The sequence below is a fragment of the Microtus oregoni genome, unplaced genomic scaffold (assembly GCF_018167655.1).
Source record: "Microtus oregoni isolate MIOR12 unplaced genomic scaffold, Mior012 000013F_ref0000133, whole genome shotgun sequence".
NCBI classification, from domain to species: domain Eukaryota; kingdom Metazoa; phylum Chordata; class Mammalia; order Rodentia; family Cricetidae; genus Microtus; species Microtus oregoni.
The window spans coordinates 2,183,000-2,208,874 of record NW_024543072.1 but is presented as its reverse complement, the minus strand read 5'-3'; the positions used below and the strand labels follow the sequence as shown (position 1 = coordinate 2,208,874).

General features: G+C 49.2%; 1 protein-coding gene across 1 annotated transcript in view; it reads right to left on the bottom strand.

The window, feature by feature from the left end:
• The window catches only part of Sh3bp5 (SH3 domain binding protein 5), a 70,686-nt gene that overhangs the window by 4,710 nt on the left and 40,101 nt on the right, over positions 1-25,875 (bottom strand). The window contains exons 4-5 of the mRNA XM_041662233.1: positions 8,360-8,524; positions 1,625-1,755 (exon numbers count right to left, since the gene is read on the bottom strand). Coding sequence (XP_041518167.1) covers positions 1,625-1,755; positions 8,360-8,524 — 296 coding nt within the window. The remainder of the gene's footprint in view (positions 1-1,624; positions 1,756-8,359; positions 8,525-25,875) is intronic.

Sequence of the window (25,875 nt, the reverse complement as noted above, 5' to 3'; positions counted from 1 at the left end):
TTCCTTTTACTCTAGGAGACTGCTTGGGTCTGCTGACCAATAACGAAGATGGGACTGAGGAACAGGCTGCTGAAAACGCTTCCTCTGCTGGGACCAACTATAGAAGAAAGCAATACCACTCCCTGTCAGCTGGGTATAGCAGGACCACCACTTCCTCAACCTCAGATCCGTCCTCTTATACAGTGATTAAGGCTAGGTGTTGGTGAGCTAACCAGGTTACAGGCAAGGAGAGAGAGAAGACCCCTGGACTCTGGGTCAGACAGCTGGCACTTTATAGCAACTTTGGTGTCTGAGCTATTTCTCGTCCATCAAATTCCTAAGTCCTGCCTCTGTAATTGCTGATGACGATACATTGGAGGACCTCTTTGGTGTGTAAGGAAAATCTGAAATGTGGGTATAAGTGGTTAAATGGGGGTGGATATCAGCCCAGCCAAGGTGCAGAGAAAAGTGTGGTAGGAGTATGAGATTCCCAGGTGAAGGAAGTGTGTGAACTTGTCAAAGATGAACAAGGGAAGCAGATGTGACCAAAGCAGGAGGGAAAGGCACTTTCCATGGAAAGCACAGACAGATGTTTAGTCTCACAAGCAGACAGGAGTCTCAGAAGCATCTGGAGAGGCTGGCAGAGTGTGGCCACAGGAGTTTATTTCCTTAACAGGTTAGTCATGAGTGAGCAGGTCAAATGTGAAAGGGGTGTGCAGAAGGCACCATGGACTTTAAACTCCACATATTCACACCATACAAAGCAAGCACGGAGACTTCCCCTCTGCAATAGGGGAGGGAAGGGCTTTCCAGGGTCCCTCACCACCTCTCGCAGCTGTGTCCCCTGGAAGTGCAGTGGCAAACAAAGCGTTTTCTCTGATGCATGGATGTGTGTGTGTGTTGGAGGGAGCAGGCAGAAAGCAGAGGCAGGCCCAGGAGACGACATGGGGCGTACAGAACACAGAGGCTCCACCTCTTCCTTTAATAACGCCTTCCCCTACTTACCTGAACCCTGGTTCTCTGTCAAGCTTCTAGCTGTCCAGTCTCAGGACGAGCAGATAATCAGTAGTTTAGCACATGCTCCCTGTCCCAGTTCTGGCTCGCTCTTTCTCTCAAGGCCCAGTGAATGAAGCAAGGGACCCGGTCTTCCCAGCTGTGCTTCCCACTGATTGTTACTTTGTCAACATGTAGGAGAGTGTCACGGAGAAGAGTTTGGGGAAAGCACCCACTGCTACCCTAACTTGTAGCATTTCGTCAGCTACTTCATTGATCCATAGAGACCATGGATGATGAGCAGAACTCACCCCCATGATTCTGACAGGTAAACTGAGGGACAGGGCCTGTCCAGTCCACATCATCAGCTACAAAGCCAAGCATACAAAGCAAGCTCCCAAAAGCATAATCTATAAGCCAAATAATGGTTTGCTTTGGAATTTCCTTTTTCTGTGTCATCTCCTGTTTCCTGCCAGCATCCTTGCCCATGGCAGCGGCAGCGGCAGGAGTACTATGGGGTGTCACATGTGACTACAGGGGCACAGGGCGCTAGGCAGCAAGCTCCAGACAATCCCTCAGTGACGGTACATACAGGGGGAGCAGCTGCAGAAGAGAGCCGCTCCCACCCAGGCAAGGATGTGCCCAGACTTACTTGGATTTGTTGATGGCCCGCTTGAGTTTCTTCTCCAGCTGCCGCATACGGCCCATGGCTGCATTGTACCTGGCTGCTGTCTCCTTGTGTACCAGTTCACTCCTTGTCTTGGTCTGCTCGGCCTCCATGACCTTTCAAAAAACAGCAGAGGCCAGCCTGGTTAAGCTCAGAATGGTGCCCAGCTGGCGTACTGTTCATACTCATATCATTAAAAAAAAAAAAAAAGTTCCTTGAAGCCAGGGCGGTGGTGGTGCACGTCTTTAGTCCTAGAATTTGGGAGGCAGAGGCAGATGGATCTCTGTGAGTTCAAGGCCAGCCTGGTCTACAAGAGCTAGTTCCAGGACAGGTTTCAAAGCCACAGAGAAACCCTGTCTCGAAAAATCAAAGAACAAACAAAAAAGTTTTTTGAGTAAATCTACAGGAATATTAAGATTAAATGTCAGTAAAACAGGGTCTGCTTTCTTCCTGACATACTTTGAAAAAAGCCTGTCAGATAACATACCCAAGTTGTACCCAAGTACTAGGGGAAAAAAGCAAAAGGTTCTTCTGCTTGGGCCTGCAGAACCTGGGAGAACCCTGAGGTGTTGTAAGGAGGGGGCCCGCTTGTTCTTCTCGACCGCCAGGCTAGCTTAGCCACAAAATAACCACACAGAAATTGTATTAATTAAATCACTGCTTGGCCCATTAGTTCTAGCCTCTTATTGGCTAACTCTCACATCTTGATTTAACCCATTTCTATTAATCTATATATCACCATGTGGCAGTGGCTTACTGAGAAAGATTCTAACTGGCGTCTGTCTTAGGCAGAGGATCCATGGCTTCTCCCTGACTCTGCTTTCTTCCTCCCAGAATTCAGTTCTGTTTTCCCCACCTACCTAAGTTCTGCCCTATCAAAAGGCAAAGGCAGTTTCTTTATTCATTACCCAATGAAAGCAACACATAAACAGAAGGACCTCCTACACCACGGAGGCCAGCCTGATAGACAGGCACAAACCCCTGTGGCCACACTGTCTTCTGATGTCTCCTGTCTGCCGGTGAGACTAGACACCAGTCTGTGCTTTCCATGGAATGGCTTCAGAGCTACCTAACTAGAAGAACAGTAAAAAACACACCCAACTATGCATGACGGCAGAAAAGCCAGTGGGGCAGCCCTTCTCCAAAGGTCTTGAAGTTAGCTAGGCACAGAAAAGTCCAGAATGTAAAGGGGTCAGACTTCAGCAACACAGACACTGAGAGAAACAATTAATAAATGGGATCTCCTGAAACTGAGAAGCTTCTGTAAAGCAAAGGACATGGTCAACAAGACAAAACGACAGCCTACAGAATGGGAAAAGATCTTCACTAACCCCACATCAGACAGAGGTCTGATCTCCAAAATATTAAAAGAACTCAAGAAATTGGACACCAAAAGATCACATAATCCAATTTTAAAAAAAATGGAGTACAAATCTAAACAGAGAACTCTTAACAGAGGAATCTAAAGTGTCTGAAAGACACTTAAGAAAATGTTCAACATCCTTAGTCATCAAAGAAATGCAAATCAAATCAACTCTGAGATTCCATCTTACACCTGTTAAGAATGGTCAAGATCAAAAACACTGATGACAACTTATGCTAGAGAGGTTGTGGGGAAAGGGGAACACTTCTGCATTGCTGGTGGGAATGAAAGCTGGTACAACCCCTTTGGATGTCAGTGTGGCGATTACTCAGAAAATTGGGAAACAACCTTCCTCAAGACCCAGTAATACCACTTTTGGGTATATATCCAAAGGATGCTCAATTGTGCCACAAGGACATGTGCTCAACTATGTTCATAGCAGCTTTGTTTGTCATAGCCAGAACCAGGAAACAACCTAAATGCCCCTAAACAACCTAAATGATCAAAGAATGGATAAGGAAAATGTGGCACATTTACTCAACGGAGTACTACACAGCAGAAAATAATAACAACAGCTTGAATTTTGCAGAAAAATGGATGGAGCTAGAAAACATTATTTTGAGTGAGGTAACCCAGACACAGAAAGACAATTATCACATGTACTCACTCAGAGGTGGTTTTTAAACATAAAGCAAAGAAAGCCAGCCTACAAACCACAATCCCAGAGAACTTAGACAACAACGAGGACACTAAGAGAGACTTACATAGATCTAATCTACATGGGAAGTGTAAAGTAGAAAAAGACAAGATCTCCTGAGTAAATTGGGAGCATGGGGACCCTGGGGGAGGGTTGAAGGGAGGAGGGGAGAGGCAGGGAGGGGAGCAGAGAAAAATGTAGAGCTCAATAAATTTAATAAAAAAAAAATGGAAAAAAAAAGAGAGTCTCCCAGGAGAAGTGGGGCTCCCCAGCTGTGCACAGGCTTTCGTTCCACCTCGGCTCCCACAACAAGCAAAGCCTTTCCAAACTTAAGTACCCAGAACGTCCTAAGCACTGGCTATCCTACCTGCAATGCCTTCAAAGGCAACACACATCAGGATTTCTACCTCACCAAGGAGACTCCTCCATCTGCAGCCTAGAATCAGGCATAAGCTGGGTGCAGTGATGGGGGAGGAAAGTTAGGCATGAGGGGGAGGCAAGTTTGGGGCCCAGGGACAGAAGCCACCCCCGCCTCGCAGGGAAGGTGGACTAGCATGGACAAACCGAGATGGAACCACAAAGAAAGCCTTCCCCAGGGCCACCCCTGGCTCTTTGAAGCTCCCATTGGTCGAGTTTAGCCCAGACTCAGGTTCCCTATTCCCATCTCAACAAGGTGCTCTTCTGTCTCATTGCCACTACCCTCACACCTCAGAGCCGTTCCCACTGATCAGGCACCTACTGGGGCAAAGAACAAGAGGCGACACCTGGAGTCGGCAGCCTAGCAGGGGATGAACACTCCTGCTGCAGTATGGATCTATCATTCAAAGCAGTGTGGGATCCAAGCAGCTGGGGTAGCTCTGGCTGCTTTAGGGGAGTTGTGATAGCAGAGGCAGCATTTGGAGTGAACATGTCACTGGGTTTTGTTTCATTATCTGAGATGCTGTATTCCCCACGTATCTCCATAGCATCTAATACACGGTGCATGTATCCCCATGTACTGCCATGCCCAGCTCAGAGGAAATACTACAGGCTACAGCTTTCTTCTGCATCCATATGCCCCACTTGCCACTGCCACGGCCTGACCACCCAGGACGTACAAAGATGGGCAATGGTGCTTAGTTTTCCACATCCTTCTCTCAGGTAGACCTTAGCTCAGGGACAACTGTCTAAGATGAAAGAGGTCTTCTCTTCTAGTCAGGTGGTTTAGAAGATTCTCCCAACATGGGACTTGTCCTAGGGCCTGTCCACAGTCTCTCCCTAACCTGAAACATTCATCTGGACGGAAAGGGCTTTCCCATCTCCTCGCAGCTCCAAACTGTTTCCCACTGCACCTCTATGCCAAGGAGAGGCCATAAGGTGGCCCTCGACCCCCCTTCAGGCAACCTTCCAGGAAGTGACTCTTCTATCCCAGCCTTCATGGCTATCCTGGAAGCCTGGAGGAGCCGTTGGTTGGCTGCGTCTTGCCATTTCCTCTCCAGGAGCCCTTGCTGCCAGCTCACCAGCAGGGACAGCCTTCCTGTGTCCACGCCACACTTACCTCTTCCTCCATCTGGTCAGAAAAGCTAATTCCTCCCTCCCAGGCTGCCAGCACTCCTGTCTCAGAGAGTTGAAAGTCCTTGCCTTCCCTAGAAGGCCGCTTCAAGATCAAAGCAGCCAAGAGCTGGAGAGACCTCTGCTGCCAAACCTCCCTCTGGTTCTGGGGAACCAGACATAGCCCCGAGGGAGGCTGCTCAGCTGCAAGCTCGGCAGTGTTACTGGAACCATTTGCTGTTTGCCAGCACCAAGCCAAGAACTGTCCCCATGGCCTGTCTATGGTGTTACATGTGACCACCAGAGAATATTGGGGCTCCTGACATCTAGACTGTTAGCTTCTGATAAAACATCAAGTATGGCCATCTAATGTTACCATTAGAGTAGAGACTAAGAGGAGACAGATGGCCTCAGGTGAGGAACATGTGGAGAGAAAGAGGAGAGGGTTATAAAAAGCTCCGTTCCCCTAATGAACCAGGCTTTCTGGCATCTCCAGAAGTCAGTGTCTGCATGGCCTTCTGCTAAGGCAGCCCAGCATGCGAGCCCCACAAGGCCTGGCAAATGGTCCCCAGGAGCCCCATTGGGAGAAATGCTCAATTCAAACAGAGCCAAACATGAGCATCTGGACTGCAGGGAGGATGAGGCAGGGCAAAGGTCATGGTCTCGAGAGCATTTTTATGTGTGCTTCCCCCCTTGTTGCTGGGGATGGATTTGACGGCTTGCAAGCTAAGTCTCCAAGCACTTGTTCCACTACTGAGGTGCCTGCCCAGAGGGGAGGATCATTTCTCACCAGTTCAAGGAGAATCATCCTAGCGCTATGTAACCATGAAGGAACCAGAAAAAAGGAAGTACCATCCGTGATGGGGAAGGTCTGGCCTGTGACCCAGAACTCCCCACTGATCACACAGGTTCATAACATATATAGACATAGATGAACCGGATGTTTGGGTCCTTTGTTTTGGTGGTCAAAGGAACCACATCAGATGGGCATGGGCCATTGTGAAGCCCCAACTGAACTGAAAGAGCTCTGAAGCTATCTTGCAAAGCTCCACAGCCTGCTTGCTGCAGACCCCAGAGCCTTGTTTCCACAGGCCAAGCATGTGATTCCTGGAGACAGTATGTGGGTCTCAGGAGCCTCTGTGGGCAGCTACCCACTGCCATTAGCCCGTGACTAAAACGTGGACTTTCCTAAATCATAGTAACATGCAATGGTTTCTTCCTCCTTTTTTAAAAGATGGGGTTCCTTCCATAGCCCAGGGTAGCCTTGATCCTTCCGTCTCAGTCTCCGGCCTGGCATCATAGGCACACACCACCATGAACAGGCACATTTGGTAGTCTCTGAAATGACCTCTTACTTGTTGCTACAGATCTACAGCTTTGGAGGGGAAGAGTCCCAGAGGAAGGGCAGGCCTGAGGCTTGTTTAGTTGCTTCTTTCTCTACCCGGCTTGGCTTTGCACTGGTTCCAACCTCCCCTTTAGCTAGAACTATAGCTGACCCAGTAATATTTTTCTCAGCCTTGCTGGGTCTACAAGCATTATGGCCACTAGGGGGCAGGAAGCTCAAGGCTGCCAAGCCACGGGCAGAGCTAGTCTCCTGAAATCATTTGTAAGTCAGCCACTTTTAATCATCAGAAACCCAGGACTGAGTTCCTTGCTCGTGCTCCGGCTCCTTCTGCTCCTGATTTGGACCTTGAGATTTAGGTCTGAAAAAGCATGGGATAAATCCGGACTAGCTGAACATAGCGGACAATGAGGAATACTGAGAATTCAAGAACAATTGCAGTGGGTTTTTGATCCTACTGCACGTACTGGCTTTGTGGGAGCCTAGGCAGTTTGAATGCTCACCTTACGAGACCTGGATAGAGGTGGGCAGTCCTTGGGCTTCCCACAGGTCAGGGAACCCTGATTGCTCTTCGAGCAGATGAGGGAGGGGGACTTGATCGGGGGAGGGGGAGGGAAATGGGAAGCGGTTGTGGGGACGAGGCAGAAATCCTTAATAAATAAGTAAATTTAAAAAATAAAAAAAAAAAAAGAAAAAAAAAGAAACCCAGGACTGAGTCACTGTGGCAGGTGACACTGTCGGGGAGCAGCCACTGGCACCGGCTCCTGGACCTCATTTCTAACCCCACAGACAGCCTTTCTGACAATCTGAAACCAGAGCTACAGTCTGCGCCCAGGGACTGCAGCTCGTCTGCCTGCCTTACAACAGCCCCCTGGCCTTGTGGGAGAACAGGCCTGTGCCAAGGGGACCAAGACTCAGAAGAACAAGAGCTGCACCTGGCTAGAAGGAAGCAGTATCCGGGAATATTCTGTGACCCCAGCAAACTCGGGTCTACAGTGTCAAGCAGGTGGCCCCACTTGCTGGAGTAGGAATGTCCCTAGGGTGGCGATACTGTGGGCCTTGAGAGAGCAATGCTATGGGACCAGTACACTCCTTCATATTCCCAGCCCTGGTTCTAGACTTGCTAGCTTACAGAACTGTGAGAAATGTATTTGTGTGGGAGCCAGGCAGTTATGGTATTTTGTTAAGTAGTCTACCTAGACCAAGACAATTATTACTTCCAACTCTGAGCCAGAGAGTGCGTCCTGGGAACAGGTGGAGAGCCATCTTATGGTGACATAAATCCCACAGTGACAATCACTCCCAGCTACTGCCTACTGCACATCACTTCCCAGACCCCAACTTCGCCTGGAAGGCCCTGCTTGAGTGTCCACTTAATTCTGGGCTAGGCACTTCACCCACCAACACACACACACCCAAGTGCAGGTTCAAACTGTTATCAAGGCTTCCACTGAGGACTGATGGTCCTTCTGGGGTACTGGGAGCTGACCTTGGAGAGCATCCTGGCCCCTCTGGGAAACCCAACTCTACTGCCAAGACATTTGGGGTCTATGTGAACCAGATAAGTTTCAGGCAATACAGAGAATGAGTATCCTCACGTGTCACTGGGAGACTGTCATGCCTGAGCATGGTTAAAGCCAGGCCAGCCGAAAGGTTCTGGAGAGCAGACAGCCTTTACAGAAGTATTCCACGCCATCCAGGAACCTAATTATACTCCTGTGGGGAGTCAAAGAACATAGAGCATACAGGCCCAGCTCCCCACGGCCAGCATACACATGGCCCTCCTACCCTCTGAGTAGCATGATTCAGCATCTCCTGCCACGCAGAGTCGAACTGCCGTTTGTCATCCTCCAGCAGCCGCTGCTCAGCCAGGGAGATGGTCTCCTTGGCAGCGCGGAGCACCTCGGTGGCCCTCTGGAAGTCCTGTGTGGCTTTCTGAGCTTCCAACTGAGCCTGTTGAGAGAGGAGGGCTTGTGAGGCCAGAGGCAAAGACCAGGAGTCCCCAAGCTCGTTACCAGCCCCTTTCAGAGAGGAGTGGCCAAAGATTTATCTGTCTGTGTCTGCCTCTCTTGGATAGGCTCCACAGACAGGCACTCATACATGGGACAGTAGCAGGGGAGTGACTGACTGATGGCTGAGTGGAACCCAGATAGGTGAGCAGACAGTCTTGGCAGTCTGGAGCACAACAGAGAAGTAAATGCATAGATCTTGCGTCTGTGATGGCAAGGGCTAAGGCAGCTGTGGACGTTCTCCGAAGACCTGAGCCAGGCAGAAGCAGCAGCCCTGGGCACCTTCCCTTCACACCACACAAAAGTGCCCCAGAGACCATGCTTGTGGGACTTCACGCTACAGACGAGGCAGAGAGGATGCAAGCAGCCTTTCCTGAGCTCCAAAGCCGGCCAGAAGCAAGGCTTCAGGCAAACACCCCACAACAAGAGTGCCACGGTCTCAGTCCACAATGACTGCACAGCCAGGCCAGGCATGACCAGTACAACCCTGCTTTTGGGAAGGAATTAATACAAACTGCAGCCATCCTCACAGCTACAGCAGACCCAGCACGTGCGATGTTTTTGTGTATGTGTGTACATAGGTTTATGTATATGCATGTGTGAACATATGTGTGCATGTGAGTGTACATGTGTATATATGTATGTGTGTGTGTGTGCCGAAGCCTGAGGTTTATCTTGGAGCCTTGTTCTCTGTGACAAAGTTACTCACTGGCCTGAAACTCACCTGTTAAGCTAGGCCAGCCAGTGAGCCCCAGGAATGCATCTACCTCTCCAGAGCTAGGATTACAAGCATGTCCCACCATGCCTGTAATCTTTTTTTTTTTTCTTTTTTGGATTTTTCAAGACAGGTTTTCTTCCGTAGCTTTTGGTTCCTGTCCTGGAACTAGCTCATGTAGACCAGGCTGGCCTCAAACTCACAGAGATCCGCCTGCCTCTGCCTCCCGAGTGCTGGGATTAAAGGCGTGCGCCACCACCACCCAGCCATGCCTGTAATCTTATACAGGTGCTGGGGATAGAGAACCCTGCTGCTCGCCCAGTGAGCTCTGTGCTGACTGAGCCATCTCAGGCCAACACGTAACTCATGAGCATCTGAAATGTGGTTAGCAAGGAACGAATACAAACATCTCTCATGGCCGGGAAAGCTCGGGGGCGAATGTGCCTGCTACACAAGCAAGGACTAGAGCTTCAGGTCCCCAAACTCACAGAAACACTGGGGAGCTGTGGCAGCTGCTGCAGCTCAGAAAAGGAAGATGGGATCCTTGAAGCAAGCGGTTAGAGAGACTAACTGTATCTCAGACCTCTGGACAAGCGACTGAAGGAGATCCTGGTGCCCACCCCCCCACATGCGCATGTAGCTGTACAGTCATGAGGACTTGCTCATGTGTATGCCACACATATGGATATGCACACCTGACACACAGACACAAGAAAAAACGCCTCATTTCAAAGACTCAACACAAAAATGTTAATTATCCCATTAGCCATTTTTCTGATCAATGATGAGATAATATTCGAGATACAGTAGACTAAATCAAATATACTGAAATTAATTTTACCTCAGTGATCAAGGGAGTATAAATGTGCACAGGTGACACTCTCTCACACCACCTTTGGACATTTGATGCTCCTCCCTCAAGAGTAGGCTACATCATGTGACCGCACCAGAGACAGGCAGGGGAGCTGGCCTGCTGTGTGTGTGTGTGTGTGTGTGTGTGTGTGTGTGTGTGTGTGCGTCGTAAGGACCTAAGTTCGGGTCCCCAGAGCCCACATAAAGCCAGACCTGGTAGCACGCATCTGTAACCGGGCACTCCAGTGAGCTGGAAGACTCCCCAGCTCACAGGCCAGTTGTTAGCCAAGAGCTACACCCGAGGCTGTCTCCGACCTACACACACACACACACACACACACACACACACACACACTGCAGCACGTGCTCCCTGTGACAAAGAAAGCTGGCCACACTACAGGCCCCAGCCTCCCCTGGGTTCACCTCCAGTTTCTCACCCACCAGAACAGGGCAGGCCACTGCAACCTGCTAATCTGCCACTCCCTCTCTCCTGTAAATCAACAGGGTCCCTGGGGCAATTACAGAAGCCCTGACAGGACACTAACAGGACAGCCCCTGGGACTTCGGAGGGGATCAACAGGGCCTCACCCTTCCCCAGAAAAAGTCTCACATGACACAGAGGAAATTGTCACATATACTGAAGAGAATTTGCAAAGAAAATTAAGAGGAAAAGAAACAAAGAAGCTGAGCACACAGAGCACAGCAGCCCTAAGGAAGCTCAGTGACCCATGATGGCCCGCGATGGGCATCCTCCTGGTCTAGCCTGTGCACAGCCACAGTCCCAGTTCTCCAGACCACAGGAGGGCCACACAGGAGACTGAGCCCCATCTGCAGCTGAAGGGCACATTCGTTTCCTGGCTGCCCAGATCCAAATAATCACACAGAAACTATATTAATTACAACACTGCTTGGCCATTGGGTTATGTATATTCCTAGCTAGTGCTTACATCTTATTAACCCATTTCTATTTATTCTGTGTATTGCCATGAGGCTGTGGTTTACTGGGTGAGGTTCTGGTGTCTGTCTCCTTCCCTAGCTATATGGCATCTCTTTGCCTCTGCCTACTCTCTCTCTCTGTCTCTTCCAGCCTAGCTATCTTCTGCCCTGCCACAGGCCAAGAAAGCTGTACTCATTAACCAACAAGAGCAACACATATACAGAAGGACCTCCCACATCAGCCTTTGTGGTTGGTTACTTTGTTTCTTTGTAGTGTGTATGTGCCATGTGCACGTGTGTGTTCATTTGTTACAAGTGGTTTTCTTTTAGCTGTACAGTACGGGTGCTGAGAATTGAACCCAGGTCTTCTTCAAGAGTGGAATGTGCTCTTCACCCCTGAGCCACCTCTCCAGGCCTGCATGTGTTCACTTGCCTTGTATGGGCGCACATGGGTGTGGGAGCCTGAGGCTGACAATGGTGTCTTCAGTGGCTCGCCGCCTTATATATGAGGCAGAATCTCTCATTTGAACCAGAGCTCGTCAGTTCAGCTAGTTTAGATACCCAGCTTCTTCCAAGAGTTTTTGTCCCTCTCCAGGAACTTGGGTTACAGGTAGGTGCAGGGGTTGCGGCGGCAGGCTTCACACTTGGATAGCAAGTACATGACTCCTTGAGCCACCTCCCCAACCCCTGTGTTTACTCATTCATTCATTCATTCATTCACTCACTCTAATTTTGAGACAGGGACTCTGTATGGCCCAGACAAGCCTCAAACTTGAATGAACTTGAGAGCTAGAAAGGACTTAGTTCAGGTTAAGTGCACTTCCTGCTCCTTCAGACCATGACAGGAGTTCAAGTGCTTGGTAGCACTCAGGTCAGGTGCCTTACAGCCACCTGTGACTCCAGCTCCAGGGCACCCAGAATGCTCTTACACACACACACACACACACACACACACACACACAAATAAAAAGGCAAAAAAAAAATCCCAAAAAAAGGATGCTCATGAACTCCTGCAGCGAGCACACGGTGGGAGTTCAGGAAAGACCCCTCACCAGGCACTGACTCAGCGGGGACTCTGGGGACTTCCAGCCTCCAGAACATGGCTTCTGTTTAAGGTCTCCAGTCTATGGCATTTTGTCACAGTGATGCCAAGAAGTGAGGTGCTATATAAGGAATACCTATCAAGTAAAAGCATCTGTGGGACTTCTGGGGTATACACTGGAGACCACCTTCCATAAAACACCCCCTTCTCCTTTGGTCTTTGATAAGGGATTCCCCTCTGTACACTGTGAATGTGTTTTGTTAATGAATAAAGCTGTTTTGGTCCTATAGGAGGGCAGAATAGAATAAGGCTGTAATTCCAAGCAGAAATAGGGGAGAAAGTGGGCGGAGTCAGGGAGATGCCATGTAGCCGCTGAATGAGATAGAACCTTATGATAAACCATGAGACTTGTAAAATATAGAATAACAAAAATTGGGTTAATTTAAGATTCAAGAGCTTGCTAGCAATATGCCTAAGTGATTGGCCAAGCAGTGTTTTTTTTTAAAGATTTTATTTATTTATTATGTATACAACATTCTGCCTCCATGTATGCCTGCAGGCCAGAAGAGGGCGCCAGATCTCATTACAGATGGTTGTGAGCCACCATGTGGTTGCTGGGAATTGAACTCAGGTCCTCTGGAAGAACAGTCAATGCTCTTAACCACTGAGCCATCTCTCCAGCCCCAGCAGTGTTTTGATTAATACAGTTTCTGTGTGATTATTTCGCGTCTGGGTGGCTGGGAACGAACAAGTGGTCTCCACCTACAGCTCGCTCTCTCTGGTTTGAAACCGTGTAATGTAGTCCAGGATGACCTCACAACTACACAGAGAGGTGGGGTGTGAACGCCTGGTCCTTCTACCCCACCTGGGACTACAGGCACACACTACCACACACACAGAGCACTCCTCTCACACACTTCCTAAACTATACACACAGGACACACAAGGCAGGCACACAAGGGGATGGGACATTCTATGGCTCACTAGCCAGCAAGACACAGAAGGGTGTGGTTCTGCCTCTATTGAATACTTCCTGGATACTTGGGCTCCAGAATACAGAGGCCAGCCTTAAATAAGGGGCCCCGGGAAAGTTAGGAACTTTCCTATGAAGACAGTCATGAACTGTGAGAGGCACAAAGCGCTGATGGTGTGAAGAGAGAGGATGGTTATTAAAGTCTCTTAGGATAGATTTCTCGGGCATTGGGCCTGAGGCCATGCCATCAGAATCATCCAAGAGCTAATACCTGTATTCGAGATTTAACTTGAGAGAGCCTCCCAGTTAGATCACAAGATGCGGAACTGCAATCCCAGAGAGCTGGTTCTCTAGTTCGAGCATGCATGCATGCATGCATTCATTCATCCTGTGGGTGGGACCCAGGAGCTCACACATTCCAGGCAAGTGTTCTCTTGCTGAGCTACACACTCAACTTCCTCATTTCCACCATGGTATGAAAGATGACATCCAGAGATCCTTGACACACCTAACAAAATCAGCCTCTGAAGCACCGCAGAGGCCCGACCGACCACGTGATCGACTAAGGGCTTTGGGCTCTGGGCTCTGAGGTGTGGCTCAGGTCATGCAGTGGTGCACTCAGCAGAGACTACCAATGAGCAAACTGGAGAGGTGAGGCCTGCAGCTAGAGTACCACTGAAGCAAACACTAGCTCTGCTTGGGCTGTAAGACACCCACAGGAAAGGACTGGAATCCCTCCGTGACTCAGAGAGGCTGCTCATGAACAAACTGGATAGGTGACACAGTGTCACGGGCGAGGTAGGGTGAAAAGTAGATGTTTCCAGAGGGCAACAGGCAGGGTATCCCTTGACTCAGCATGCACGCCTCTCATAACCGCTCTCAGAAGGGCAACCATACACTGGTCTTAGCTACCACAGAGGTTTGGGCGTAATGAGGTTTATAGGCCACCCAATCTAAACCCCCTCATTTTTCTTTTTTTTTTTTTAAATATTTATTTATTTATTATGTATACAGTATTCTATCTGTGTGTATGCCTGCAGGCCAGAAGAGGGCACCAGACCTCATTACAGATGGTTGTGAGCCACCATGTGGTTGCTGGGAATTGAACTCAGGACCTTTGGAAGAGCAGGCAATGCTCTTAACCACTGAGCCATCTCTCCAGCCCCCCCCCCTCATTTTTCTAAGGAAGGCTATGAAGTGATGCATCTCAGACACATCAATCGGGAGCCCGAGCCCCTGGTCCCTGTATCATGAAGCATTGCTGCTGGGTTGCTTCTGATACTGACATCATGGATGGGTGGTGGGATAATCTACAGTCAACAGTAAGGACAAGGACAGTGACCTGGGACTCAGCCTGAATCGGCATCAGTCATTTCTACTTCCTCCTCGTGCTTGGACCTCCGTCACAATGATGAGCGACTTAGACAGATGCCAGCCACGTGCGGCAGGGCCTCTAGGAACAACCCATTCCAGATCACACTCTTCCTGTGGCTTCAGGGACATACACAACAGATGCCACCTTCTCCCTGCCCCCCTCTCCAGAAGGGTGCACCCACAGTGCTCCTGGGGCTTCAGGGACATACACAACAGATGCCACCTTCTCCCTGCCCCCCTCTCCAGAAGGGTGCACCCACAGTGCTCCCACATCTGCTGTGCTGCAGCAGGCACAGGCCCATCTGCTGCGGGACTCCTGATGGCAGGAGTCCTCGGCCAGGCATGTGGCAGGGGCATGGGACAGGGACAGATAACAGTGACCATTCTTCCTGGGCCCTACACATTAGGCAAGAACGAACCACATTCTATACCTATAAGCTACAAACTACCCTCTGCTGTGGCAGTTTCCCCAAGGCAGTGAGACAGAACCTCCATCCCACACATCCAACACATGACTTGGCCTGCAACCATGCCATCTGCAGGATAGGCAGCTAGCTTCGGAGTCTAAGACACATATGAATCTGATAATACAATCATCCTTCCTTCTACTGGGGAGCAAAATGCGGACTCAGGGCATACAAGTGGCTGAGTCACTCATTGCCCAATACTCCAAGGTGGCGGCATGCTGCCTTATACCAGAGGAGATGCTGAACGCTCACTAGGGGAAAGCCACACTCTGTCATCATCCTCACGACAGTCCTCGGCAGCTAATAAGCTGGCGCTGACAGGAGCGAACGCGTGGATAAGGACCTAGGGTGGGCTAGGGGTGCAACTCAGTGACTAGGATGCATAAGGCCCCAGGGTCCATCACAGAAAGGGGAATGAGGGAAAAAAAGAAGAGTAAATGGGGAAAGAGGGGGGAAGGAGAGGGGATGAGGGAAGAGATGGCTAGAGATGGGGAAAGAGAGAGGCAGAGATAAAGTACCTGCCAAGCAGGCCTGATGACCTGCATTCAATCCCGAGAACCCACATATATAGAAGAAAACTGACTCCACAAGCGCTTTCTGACCACCACACTGGTGTGCACACATGCACACCATACACATAATAATAAATAAAAAGAGGTGCTTTAACCTCTAAAAGAAAACAGAGCTAGGAAGCTGGAAGTGGACACAGTGTCCCCCAACCCTGGTCTTGGTCCCAGTCCTAGTGTCAAGGATCTGGAAACATCAGGAGCCCTTGGCCAAGTTCTGACCCCTGCAGGTATAGCCTTGTTGACCTGGGGACTGTGAGGAAAGGTACCCATATTTCCCAGCATCCTCAATACAAACAGGCCCCCTGTGGTGGTGTCCCAGTTCCCACTACACCAGCATGCTAACAAAAGACACATTCCAATGCCTTGTACAGAACTGGCATTGAAGGCTTAGACAATTGGGTCACTATGAGGCAAGAGGCTGTGCCCAGAGACACGGGAGGAACAGGGGACATTCCTGGCACCAACAAAGACTGTTGTCTTGGGCCTGCAACCTTGAACAAGTAGCTCCCCGTCTCAAGCTGAAATGCCAAGGCCTCTGATAACACCCGGGAAGTCTCACACTATCTAAGCACAATGTCACCACAGGGACCCATAGGAAGGGTCCTGCAAGGCAGAGGTCGGCTGAGGCACATGTGTCAGGGGACAGCTATTGAGCAACTCTGCTTGGGCTGTCTTTATTTTTTAAAAAGATTTGGTGTGTCTGTGTGTCTGTGTGTGTGTGTGTGTGTGTGTGTGTGTGTGTGCGCGCACGCATGTGCATGAGTGTGAATATGTTTGTGTACCTGTGATCATACGATTGCCACTGGACACCTCAGAGCTAGAGTTAGGACATCTGCAGAATGCTCAGTTTGTCATGTGTGTGTGCTGAGATCCAAACCCTGACCCTCACAGCTGAGCAAACACTCTTAACTGCTGAGGCAGGCATTTTCTTCCCCTGACATTTTTTCATACCATATTATTTTGATCATATTCCTTCCCCTCCCCAGTCCCTCCCAGGCTCTCTCCACATCTCTAACTCACCCAACTTCATCTCCTTTCTCTCTTAAAAACAACAACAACAAAATGAAAATCAAAACAAGCAAAACCCAGCAAGACAAAAAACTACCAAAACAGAACACATGCTCCCTGCCCGCCCCTCCCCCCTTCCCCCTCCCCCCCCCCCCCCCCCCCCCCCCCGCCTCAACCACGGAGTGTGTTTTGTGTTGGCCAACTATTCCTACGCACGAGGTCTGCCCTGGAGTGTGGCTGATGTACCAAGTACATGTCATGGGGGAAGACTGATTTTTTTCCTTTCCCAGCAGGCATCAATTGCAGATATCTTCTTGGTGAGGGGGTGGGACATTGTGCCCACTTCCCCCTGGCAGTGCTGGGATGTGGGCTGACTCTGCGCAGGGCTTGTGTGTGCTTTCACAGTCTCTGTGAGTCTCTATGGCCATCAGCCCTGTTATGTCCAGAAAGGCACCGTTTCCCTGGAGTCAGTCACCGCTTTTGGTTCTCACAATGTTTCTACCTCCTCTCTTGAATAAATCCCTGAGCCTGCACATTTCCTTTTCTTAACAGCTAGATTACACTCCACTGTGTAACACACCCTATTTTACTGCCAATTCAGCAGCTGACGGACATCCAGGCGGCTTCCAGTTTCTGGTCATTGTGACTAGAGCAGCAGCGTACACGGAGGAGCAAGTGTCTCTGCGGTAGGATGCAAGGTCCTTTGGTATATGCCCAAGAGAGGCACAGCTGGGTCATGTCTCTGCGGTAGGACGCAGGGTCCTTTGGTATATGCCCAAGAGAGGCACAGCTGGGTCATGTCTCTGCGGTAGGACGCAGGGTCCTTTGGTATATGCCCAAGAGAGGCACAGCTGGGTCTTGTGGCAGAGCAAATTTTGAGGCCCCTCCACATTGATTTCCACAGTGGCTGTAACGGTTTGCACTTCCACCAGCAGTAAATAAATCTTCCCCTTCCCTGCATCCTCGCCAGCTGTGCTGTCCTTTGTCTTATCAATCTTAGCGATTCTGATTGGAGATGAAAATCTTAGAGTAGTTTTAATTTGTATCTTCTTGATGACTATAGATTTTGAGCATTTTTAAAATAGTTTTAATAGTTTACTTATTTTTATTTTATATGCATTAATATTTCGCCTGCCTGTATATCTGTGTGAGGGTGTCAGATCTTTGAGTCATAGACAGTTGTAAGCTGCCATGTGGGTGCTGGGAACTGAACCCAGGTCCTCTGTAAGAGCAGCTAGTGTTCTTAACCACTGAGCCATCTCTCCAGTTCCAGATTGAGCATTCTAAAAGTGTTTCTCAGCCATTTCTCTTTCATTTTTTAAGAATTTTCTGTTTAGTTCTATCCCACATTTTTAACTGGGTTGTTTTCTTGATGTTCATTTAAAAAAATCTTTACACATTCTAAATATTAACCTTCTATAAGATGCATAAATGGCACTTTTTTTCATATTCTATAGGCTGAACTTGGCTTGAATGATAGTGCCTTTGCTATAGAAGCTTTTCAGCCTCACGAGGTCCCATTTATTATTGTTGGTCTTTGTGCCTGTGCCATGGGCATCCCGCTCAGAAAGTTCTTTCCTGTACCAATGAGTTCAAGCCTGTACTAATTGGGGTTCTTCAGAGCAGTGAACTTATAGAATGAATCGCTTTATAAGGATGGGATTTATTGGGACAAATTACAGGTGATGGTCCAGCTAATTCAAGAATGGATGGGCAGGGCAATGGTGGCACACGCCTTTAATCCCAGCACTCAGGAGGCAGAGGCAGGCAGATCTCTGTGAGTTCGAGACCAGCCTGGTCTACAAGAGCTAGTTCCAGGACAGGCTCCAAAGCCACAGAGAAACCCTGTCTTGAAAAACCAAATATATATATATATATATATATATATATATATATATATATATATATATATGAAGAAAGAAAGGATGGCTATGAACAGAAAGTCCAAGAATCCACAAGTTGCTCAGTCTACGAGCTTGAATGTCTCAGCTGTCTTCAGTGTACGCTGAATGCCAAAGAAGTGGGCTCTAGTGCCAGTGAAGGGATGAACTTGCTCTTGAGAGAGCAAACAGACTGAGAGCAAAAGCTTCCTTCTTCCATGTCCTTACATAGGCTTCCAGCAGAAGGTATGGCCCAGATTAAAGGTGTGTGTTCCTGCCTTAAGATCCTGATCAAAAGTGCCTTCGTATCTCAAAGATCCATACTAGAAGTGAATTCACCCACTTTACACCTAGCAAGAATAATCTCCCATAGGTGCACACTTCATTTCTGTATTTTAGTTCACTCCAGATGTTAGTCAAGTTGACAACCAAGAGTAACTGTCACAGTCTATCCCTGACTCTCCTCTGGGGTGTCTATTAGGATATGTTTGCAACTTCCATAAAGAGTTTATGAAAGTGCCTCTTTCCATCTTATTTTATTTCATTTTATGAGACAGAGCCTTGCTACACAGTCCTGGGAATTCAGCACGTGTGTGTGTGTGTGTGTGTGTGTGTGTGTGTGTGTGTGTATGTTTGAGATAGGGTCTGTCTCTCTGTAGCCCTAGCTGATCTGAAATTAATTATGTAGACCAGGCTGGCCTTGAATTTAAAGAGATCTGCCCATCTCTGTCTTCTAAGTGCTGGGAGTAAAGGTGTGCCCAGCCTGCCTCAGTCTCCTGAGTGTTCACAGCTCCCCGCCCCCACACCCAGCCCACGTGTCCCCTCTCAGCTATCACTGCTGATTTTCTGCTACATAGCTCTTTCCTTAAACTCAAAACTATGACACTGGCTTGAGCAACCGTGCCACTGAGCCAGAGGGGTGGGTCTCATTGTACTTCCCAAAGACACAGCTTTTCCCAGTCAAATGCTTTAAACCTGGCAGGTCCAGACTGTGGGCCACAGGCTGCCTGTGTTTCATGATAGCTAGGAATGCAGCCAGCATATTTGTAGGTGACATCATGTCACAGTGTCAAGGAGGCGGACACTACTGCTTTAAACTAGTCACAATTACACACTTTTAAGCCTGAACTATATGAGACCGTATTTCAATGCCACCACCACCTCCCTTCCTCAAGAAGAACTGTTAGTGCTGGCAACAGCACATGGTGTTCACTAGTTACTCTTTCAATGTGTGTGTGTGTGTGTGCACGCGCGCACACGTTAAGAAATTCCTAAGTAGGCAGGCACGGTGGTGTACTCCTTTAGTCCCAGCACTAGGGAGACAGAGGCAGGCAGATCTCTGGGAGCTTGAGGCACTGAGCGCCTAAATTTTCAGACTGGTGTGGTGAGTCCAAGGTCCATATCTATAATTTCAGTACTCAGAAATCCAAAGCAGGGGGAATTTGTGTGTGGTGCTGGAACCTGGCAATTGAATTGGGGATATTTGCGTGTGCCTTGTAAACTGCCACCGAGCCATGTCTCTAGTGTCTCTTTTCGTAATTTCTAATTCTGAGGCAAAGACTAAGTTGTTCTGGCTGGCCTTGAACTCTGAAACCTAAGCAGGCTTTGAGGCTATGATTCTTCCTCAACCTCCTGAGTGAGTAGATTACAGACCCATTTAACCAGGCCAGGCCTGGCCAGGAGGATCAGGCCACACAGGAGACACTTTCCACTGACCCGTCCGACCCCACCGGGCCACTGCAGGACAGTGCCGGGCGAGTGTAGTCTCCATGCCTGCACGTGGAAGGCCTGGTGCTCTTTGCGATGTGCATGTCTGGTGATGTCTGGCACCATCTGCCTGCCTAATGACCACCCCAACATAGCCACAGCACGAGTCCTGTCTGCCCTCCATTCAGTGAGCCACAGTTCCCCGCCCATTCCACATCCTTACACCTGCCACTCCCTCAACAAGAAACACAACCACCCTACCCCCCATACCATCCTGGGGGACTCCTATTCACCCTCTAAAACCCACTTCAGAGTCCCAACTTCTGGGCATTCTCACAGAGTTCTCGCAGAATACTGGCCTTGTGTTAATTATTCTATTTTCTTTCTTCTGCTCTTTAAAACTTATCAGCCAGAATTGTCCTCTGAGTCCTATTCTTCTAAGATGCTGGTCGCACTATGTAACCCAGGCTGAACGAGAACCTCCTGCTTCTGCCTCCAGTGCAGGAATTACAGGTGTGCGCTGCCACCCGTGGTTCTTTTCTGAGCTCCTGTTTAACTTAGATGTCCAACCTGTGGCCGCTAACTTTCAAAAGTTATTGATGACTTTCTGCACCGCCCTGCAGCAGCTCAAGTACGGTCAAGAGCGGCACAGCTACCACAGGTGACCATAGGGCCCCCCAAACCCGCCTGCACTTCAGTATAGCATCCTTCTCACCCCACAGGCAGATGGAGGAGAAAGTGTCTCCATCCCCAGTGTGCCACAATCAGGTTCTCCCTGCACAGACATCTGCTTGACAGCACACCACTCACAAGCAACCCCCGTCCCCAGGACGGTAATCACCGTCAGGCCAGAGAAACTCCGTAACACTATAAAGACACGAAGAGACACGAGATCATCATGTTCAGAGATTCAGAGACAGGGCTGGGCGGAGGGGTAGCCACAACAGGCCCACAGCCTCCGTCTGCCACTCCACCAGCCCACACACTAACCCTGACCCATGCCAGTCTTCAAAGTCAACCTTGTGCGCTCCTTATGCCTACCTGGAGGCTACTTTCCACCGTGCTAACGTAAGTTCACAGTCATTAACAGTCTCCATGCCTCCGTGACAGAAAGTCAGGAGTGGCTGGCCACGGCCCCTACCGCATGAGCAGGGCCTGTGGGCACATCTGTCCTGGACAGGCTCCAGCCGCCTCAGTTTGGGGCTTCTGTGGCTTCCCTTCGAAGAGCTGAAGTCTGAGGACTCAGCATTCTATACAGAATGACTTCAGCAATCACCACTTCACTCTATGGTGGAGGCTCAGTGGCCTCCCCATCTGAAGACCTGCAACAGAGCCGGGGGGGGGGGGGAAGGGGGGGCGTGAAGGGAGAACGTGATGGGAGGAGACCGAAGGGCAACTCGAATTATAGCACCAACACCACTAGGTGAAACCTGTCCAGTTCCCACGCCCGAGAGCCTTGGGGTCAAGATGCTACAGCAAAGTCCAATCTACACCATCCCCTCATTCATTCACAGTGAGGCACAGGCTTCCCTAGGACCAGGGAAGCCTCCTGAGGGTACAGCTGCCGCTTTTGTCTTTCATGTGTGTGTATGTGGGGGTGGGGGGGTGGGGGGTGTGAGTTTATGAGTGTGTGAGCGTGCACATGCATGTGCTACATGTGTCCAGGTACCCAGAGAGGCCAGAAGAGGATATCAGATCTAGCTAGAGCTGGGTGGATTATGGAAGTTGTGAGCTACCCAATGGATGCTGGGAACCAGAGTCCAGCTCTGTGGAAATGCAAAAGCCCTCTTAACCACTCCACTGGGCCTCTCCAGCCCCACTGCTGTGGTTTTCCCTTCCCATACCTACAAGGCTGCCAGTGTGTAAGAAATATTAGTTTAATTAAGGTATCTTGCTATGAGCCATGCTGTGTGCAACCCCTCGTGGCCACTTATTTTAAGGCATTTGTGATTCTTTTTTGCTCTCCAGTGGCTCACACAATAAAATCCATCTCCCTGCACATTTGTTCTTGGAAGTCTCCGAGGAAGGACAGCGTGAAAGCACACCGCCAGGGGTATGCGTAAGTCACCACAAGAACGCCCCCTTCCGGGCGGATCTCTGTGAGTTCAAGGCCAGCCTGGTCTAAAGAGCTAGCTCCAGGACAGGCTCCAAAGCCACAGAGAAACCCTGTCTCGAATGCCTCCTTCCCTAGCTCATCCCCTCACCGTACCTCATCTTTTCCGGGCTAGAGGTTGCATAACCCCGATCCCAAAAAGACTTCAGCAAACACAGGCGTGGGGGGAAGGAACCTTAACATCTTGGAACTCACAGGTCCAGGGTTCTGTGTTTTGCCATATGGTAACATGTGTGAAAGCAACTTTGAAACCGCCCAGCATCTTCTGAGGTGTGATCAAGGATGCAGGAGAGCTCTCTAACCCTCATCTGGCCTCACCTTTGTTTGCCCTTGGTCAGGAAGCTAATATCCCAGCTATGACTTTTCAAAATACAGAAAGACACCCATAGAACCCGAATGGCCCTTACCAGGTGCCCCGTTGAAGTCTGGAGAAAAGTGGATGCTGACTTGCCCAGGGGCATAAAGGAAATAATCCTCAGATAATGAAAGCACCAGTGTGATTTCCGAAAAGACACTAGTTTGTATAGTGATATTTTATTGATGTTTTAATAAATAAAGCTTGTCTAAAGATCAGAAGGGAAAAAGCTAAGCCACTAGAGGCCAGGCAGTGGTAGCACACATTTTTAATCCCAGGATTTGGGAGACAGAGGCAGATGGATCTCTGAGTTCGAGGCCACCCTGGGCTACACAAGATCAATGCAGAAACAAATCCAGGTGGTGGTGGCTCACACCTTTACTCCCAGTACTAGGGAGTACATGCCTTTAATCCTAGCACTAGAGGGGATATAAAATGGAAGGAGAGAGAGGCTTAGCCTTCTTAGTCTGCAGTCACCTAGCCTTGGTAGAGGTAAGACTTCTCTAGTGGCTTGGCTGCTTTGCTTTTCTGGTTTTCTGGTTGAACTCCAATATCTATCTCTGGGTTTTTATTATTTGTGCTATAAGTTTGTATCTCATCAAGAGCTTAAGAATCACTACAAGAAGCCATACACGGTGGCCTGCACTTTTAGTCAATGCCAGCACTTGGGAGGCAGAAGCAGGCAAATCTCTGCAAGTTTGAGGACAACCTGGTCTACAGTGTGGCTCAGTCCTCGAGAAAACAAAAACCACCACCATCACCAACAAAAACACCGTAAGAAAAACAATGTGGGGAGAGTCTGAGAGTCCACATGCACTCAGTGATTACACTTCTGAGTGCTAAAGCAGTGTTGAGCAGGAGGCTGACGTCACCAATGCAGATGCCTAAGATAGTTCTTTTAATAAACTGATTTATTGGTTAAAAAAGGGCTATGCAGTGAGATGGCTCAGGAGGTAAAGATTTGTTTTGGAGATTGATGGCCTGAGTTTGGTTCCCAAGACTCACATGGTGTAAGGGAGTGCTGGCCTCTGTAAGTTATTTTCTGACCTACACACACACACACACACACACACACACACACACACGCACAATTTTTTTTTAAAGAAAAGAGAAAGAAAATTATCAAACTTTTGGAAACCAATATCTTGAATGCTTTGCCAGCTGATTGTTTTTCTCAATAGCATTGCAAACACCTTGGAGACCCTGAGTCTCATCACCAGGACAACAGATAATCTGCACCTAGAAACCCAGGTCAGCCAGGGATTCTGGCTTCTCACGCCTGCTTGCTCTGACTTCTAGGGTTTCCCTGGTTCACTTGGCTCTAGCAGTTGCCTGGTGCACTTAGCCCATTAGAAGTACCAAGCTTCCACCCCTGACCCAGCCTCTAAGCCGGTACAGCTGCATTCACTCAACCACAGGCTGAACATCCCTTACCTGAACCCTTGGAACTACAGTGTTTCTGATCTTGGACTTTTCAGCTTTTATAACAGTTCCATACGTTTTATTAGTTGAACATCCAAAATTCTAAAATTTCCATTAAGCCCCAAACCTTTTTTATTTTTATGCTTTTGAGGGCTAGTCAATCTGGGGAGGAAAGGCGACAGAATGCGGAATGACTCAGAACACCCCTTGACTACTCAGGAACTGTGAGGAGAACACCATGTCTCGACAGCTGTGAGCTGGTGGGGAGCGGCACGCTGAAGGACAGCACCCAGTCAGCTGTGGGCTGCTGGGGAGCGGCACCAAGTCGAGTTGTGCAGCTGGAGCAGCCAGGGCAGTCGGAATTTGAAAACTTCTTGCCCTCTGTTTGCCTCTGAGGCACAGTGTTCAGCAATTCCTCTTCAGGGAACAGGACCTGAGTTGCATGCACAAATCCAGAGTACTAACTTTTCTTTTTCTTAAATAAATTACATTTTATTTATTTTGTGTATTCATGGGGGTGGTATGCATGTGCCAGGGCATAGTATGAGGGTTCAGGGGACAACTTGTGGAAGCTGGTTCTCTCCTTCACCATGCGGGCCCTGGGGATCAAACCCTGACTGACCCTGACCATCTGGCTGGGCACCTGGCTCATGTATCTTGCAAGCCTGCGAGCAGTTAGTTGACTTTGAAGTTCTGTCTCCTGTGATTGTGTAGTAAGTAAGGTGAGCCTAGATGCTGCAGAGGGGAGTAGAGTCTCCAGGAAGAGACAGGGCTGCAGTTCAAGTCTGCACAGTGTCCGTTTGCTGCAGGGAGGTTCCTTTGTTCTGTTCAGATGCCAATTGCTTCAGCATCCTCATGGAAACCCCTGTAAGGTCTGGCCACATGCCAGGCACCATGACTCGACCACAGAACATGTAAGATTAACCATGTGGGAGCTCCTCTGGGTGAGGCTATCAGCACAACTGACTTTGGAAAGACGGCTGAGCTGGGAGGTGGTGCAGAGATGCGGGGGCACCGGGAGATGGGCTAGGGCAGGGGCAACGCTATCCCAACAGTGTGTACCAGCCACGAGGGCTTGTTATGAGAGGGCCCTGGGAAGTGAGTCATTCAAAATCATATTTCTAAAAGGAAGTCTGAGTGGATTCTACAACTTTACAAAACACAAGCACATCCACTTACAGATGTGTGGGAGGCAAGGATTTTCCTCACAGGACTCTGATACAACACAAGAGAAAGGAAGTCGCCCACACTGCAAGGCTGGCACATTAGTCAGCCGAGGAATCTGGTTGGGTACACAGTGCTTCTCTGTCCAGAGGGGTCCCACGTCTGCTCCATGGGTCACATATGCCTGCCTGTCGTCTATTCCAGCCAGGCGCCTTTCTAGAAGATAGTAAACCACAGAGCAGAGATGGAGAGGCTGTTAAGGGGCCACCCAATATCCATTCTCCCTTTTGTCCCTGGAAACAAACCAATCTAGCAAAAATCAAGCTCAAAGTCATGCCTAACAGCTCCTGTGACCACATAACCAGGTTCTAGTAATATAGAGAAGTAATATACTAGGTGAGTCTTTAAAACAAGGGACAAATGCCCTCCCTCCTCTCCGTTCATCCTGGAACACAGATATGGGAGGGCTGGTGAGATGCCTCAGTGCTGAAGAACACTTCCAAAGGACCCCTGTGCAGCTCAGCACCCACCAAACCTCCAGCTCCAGCGGACCCGATGCCTTCTGCTGGCCCACCATTTACCTGTGCAGACATGCATGAACACATACCCATAAATAAAAAAGAATACTTAAAAATACAAAAAGCCTGGTACAGATACCTCCTACCACCTTGGAGGAGGACCCAGGCCAGTGTGGAAACAGACTTCCCAGGCTTTTCTA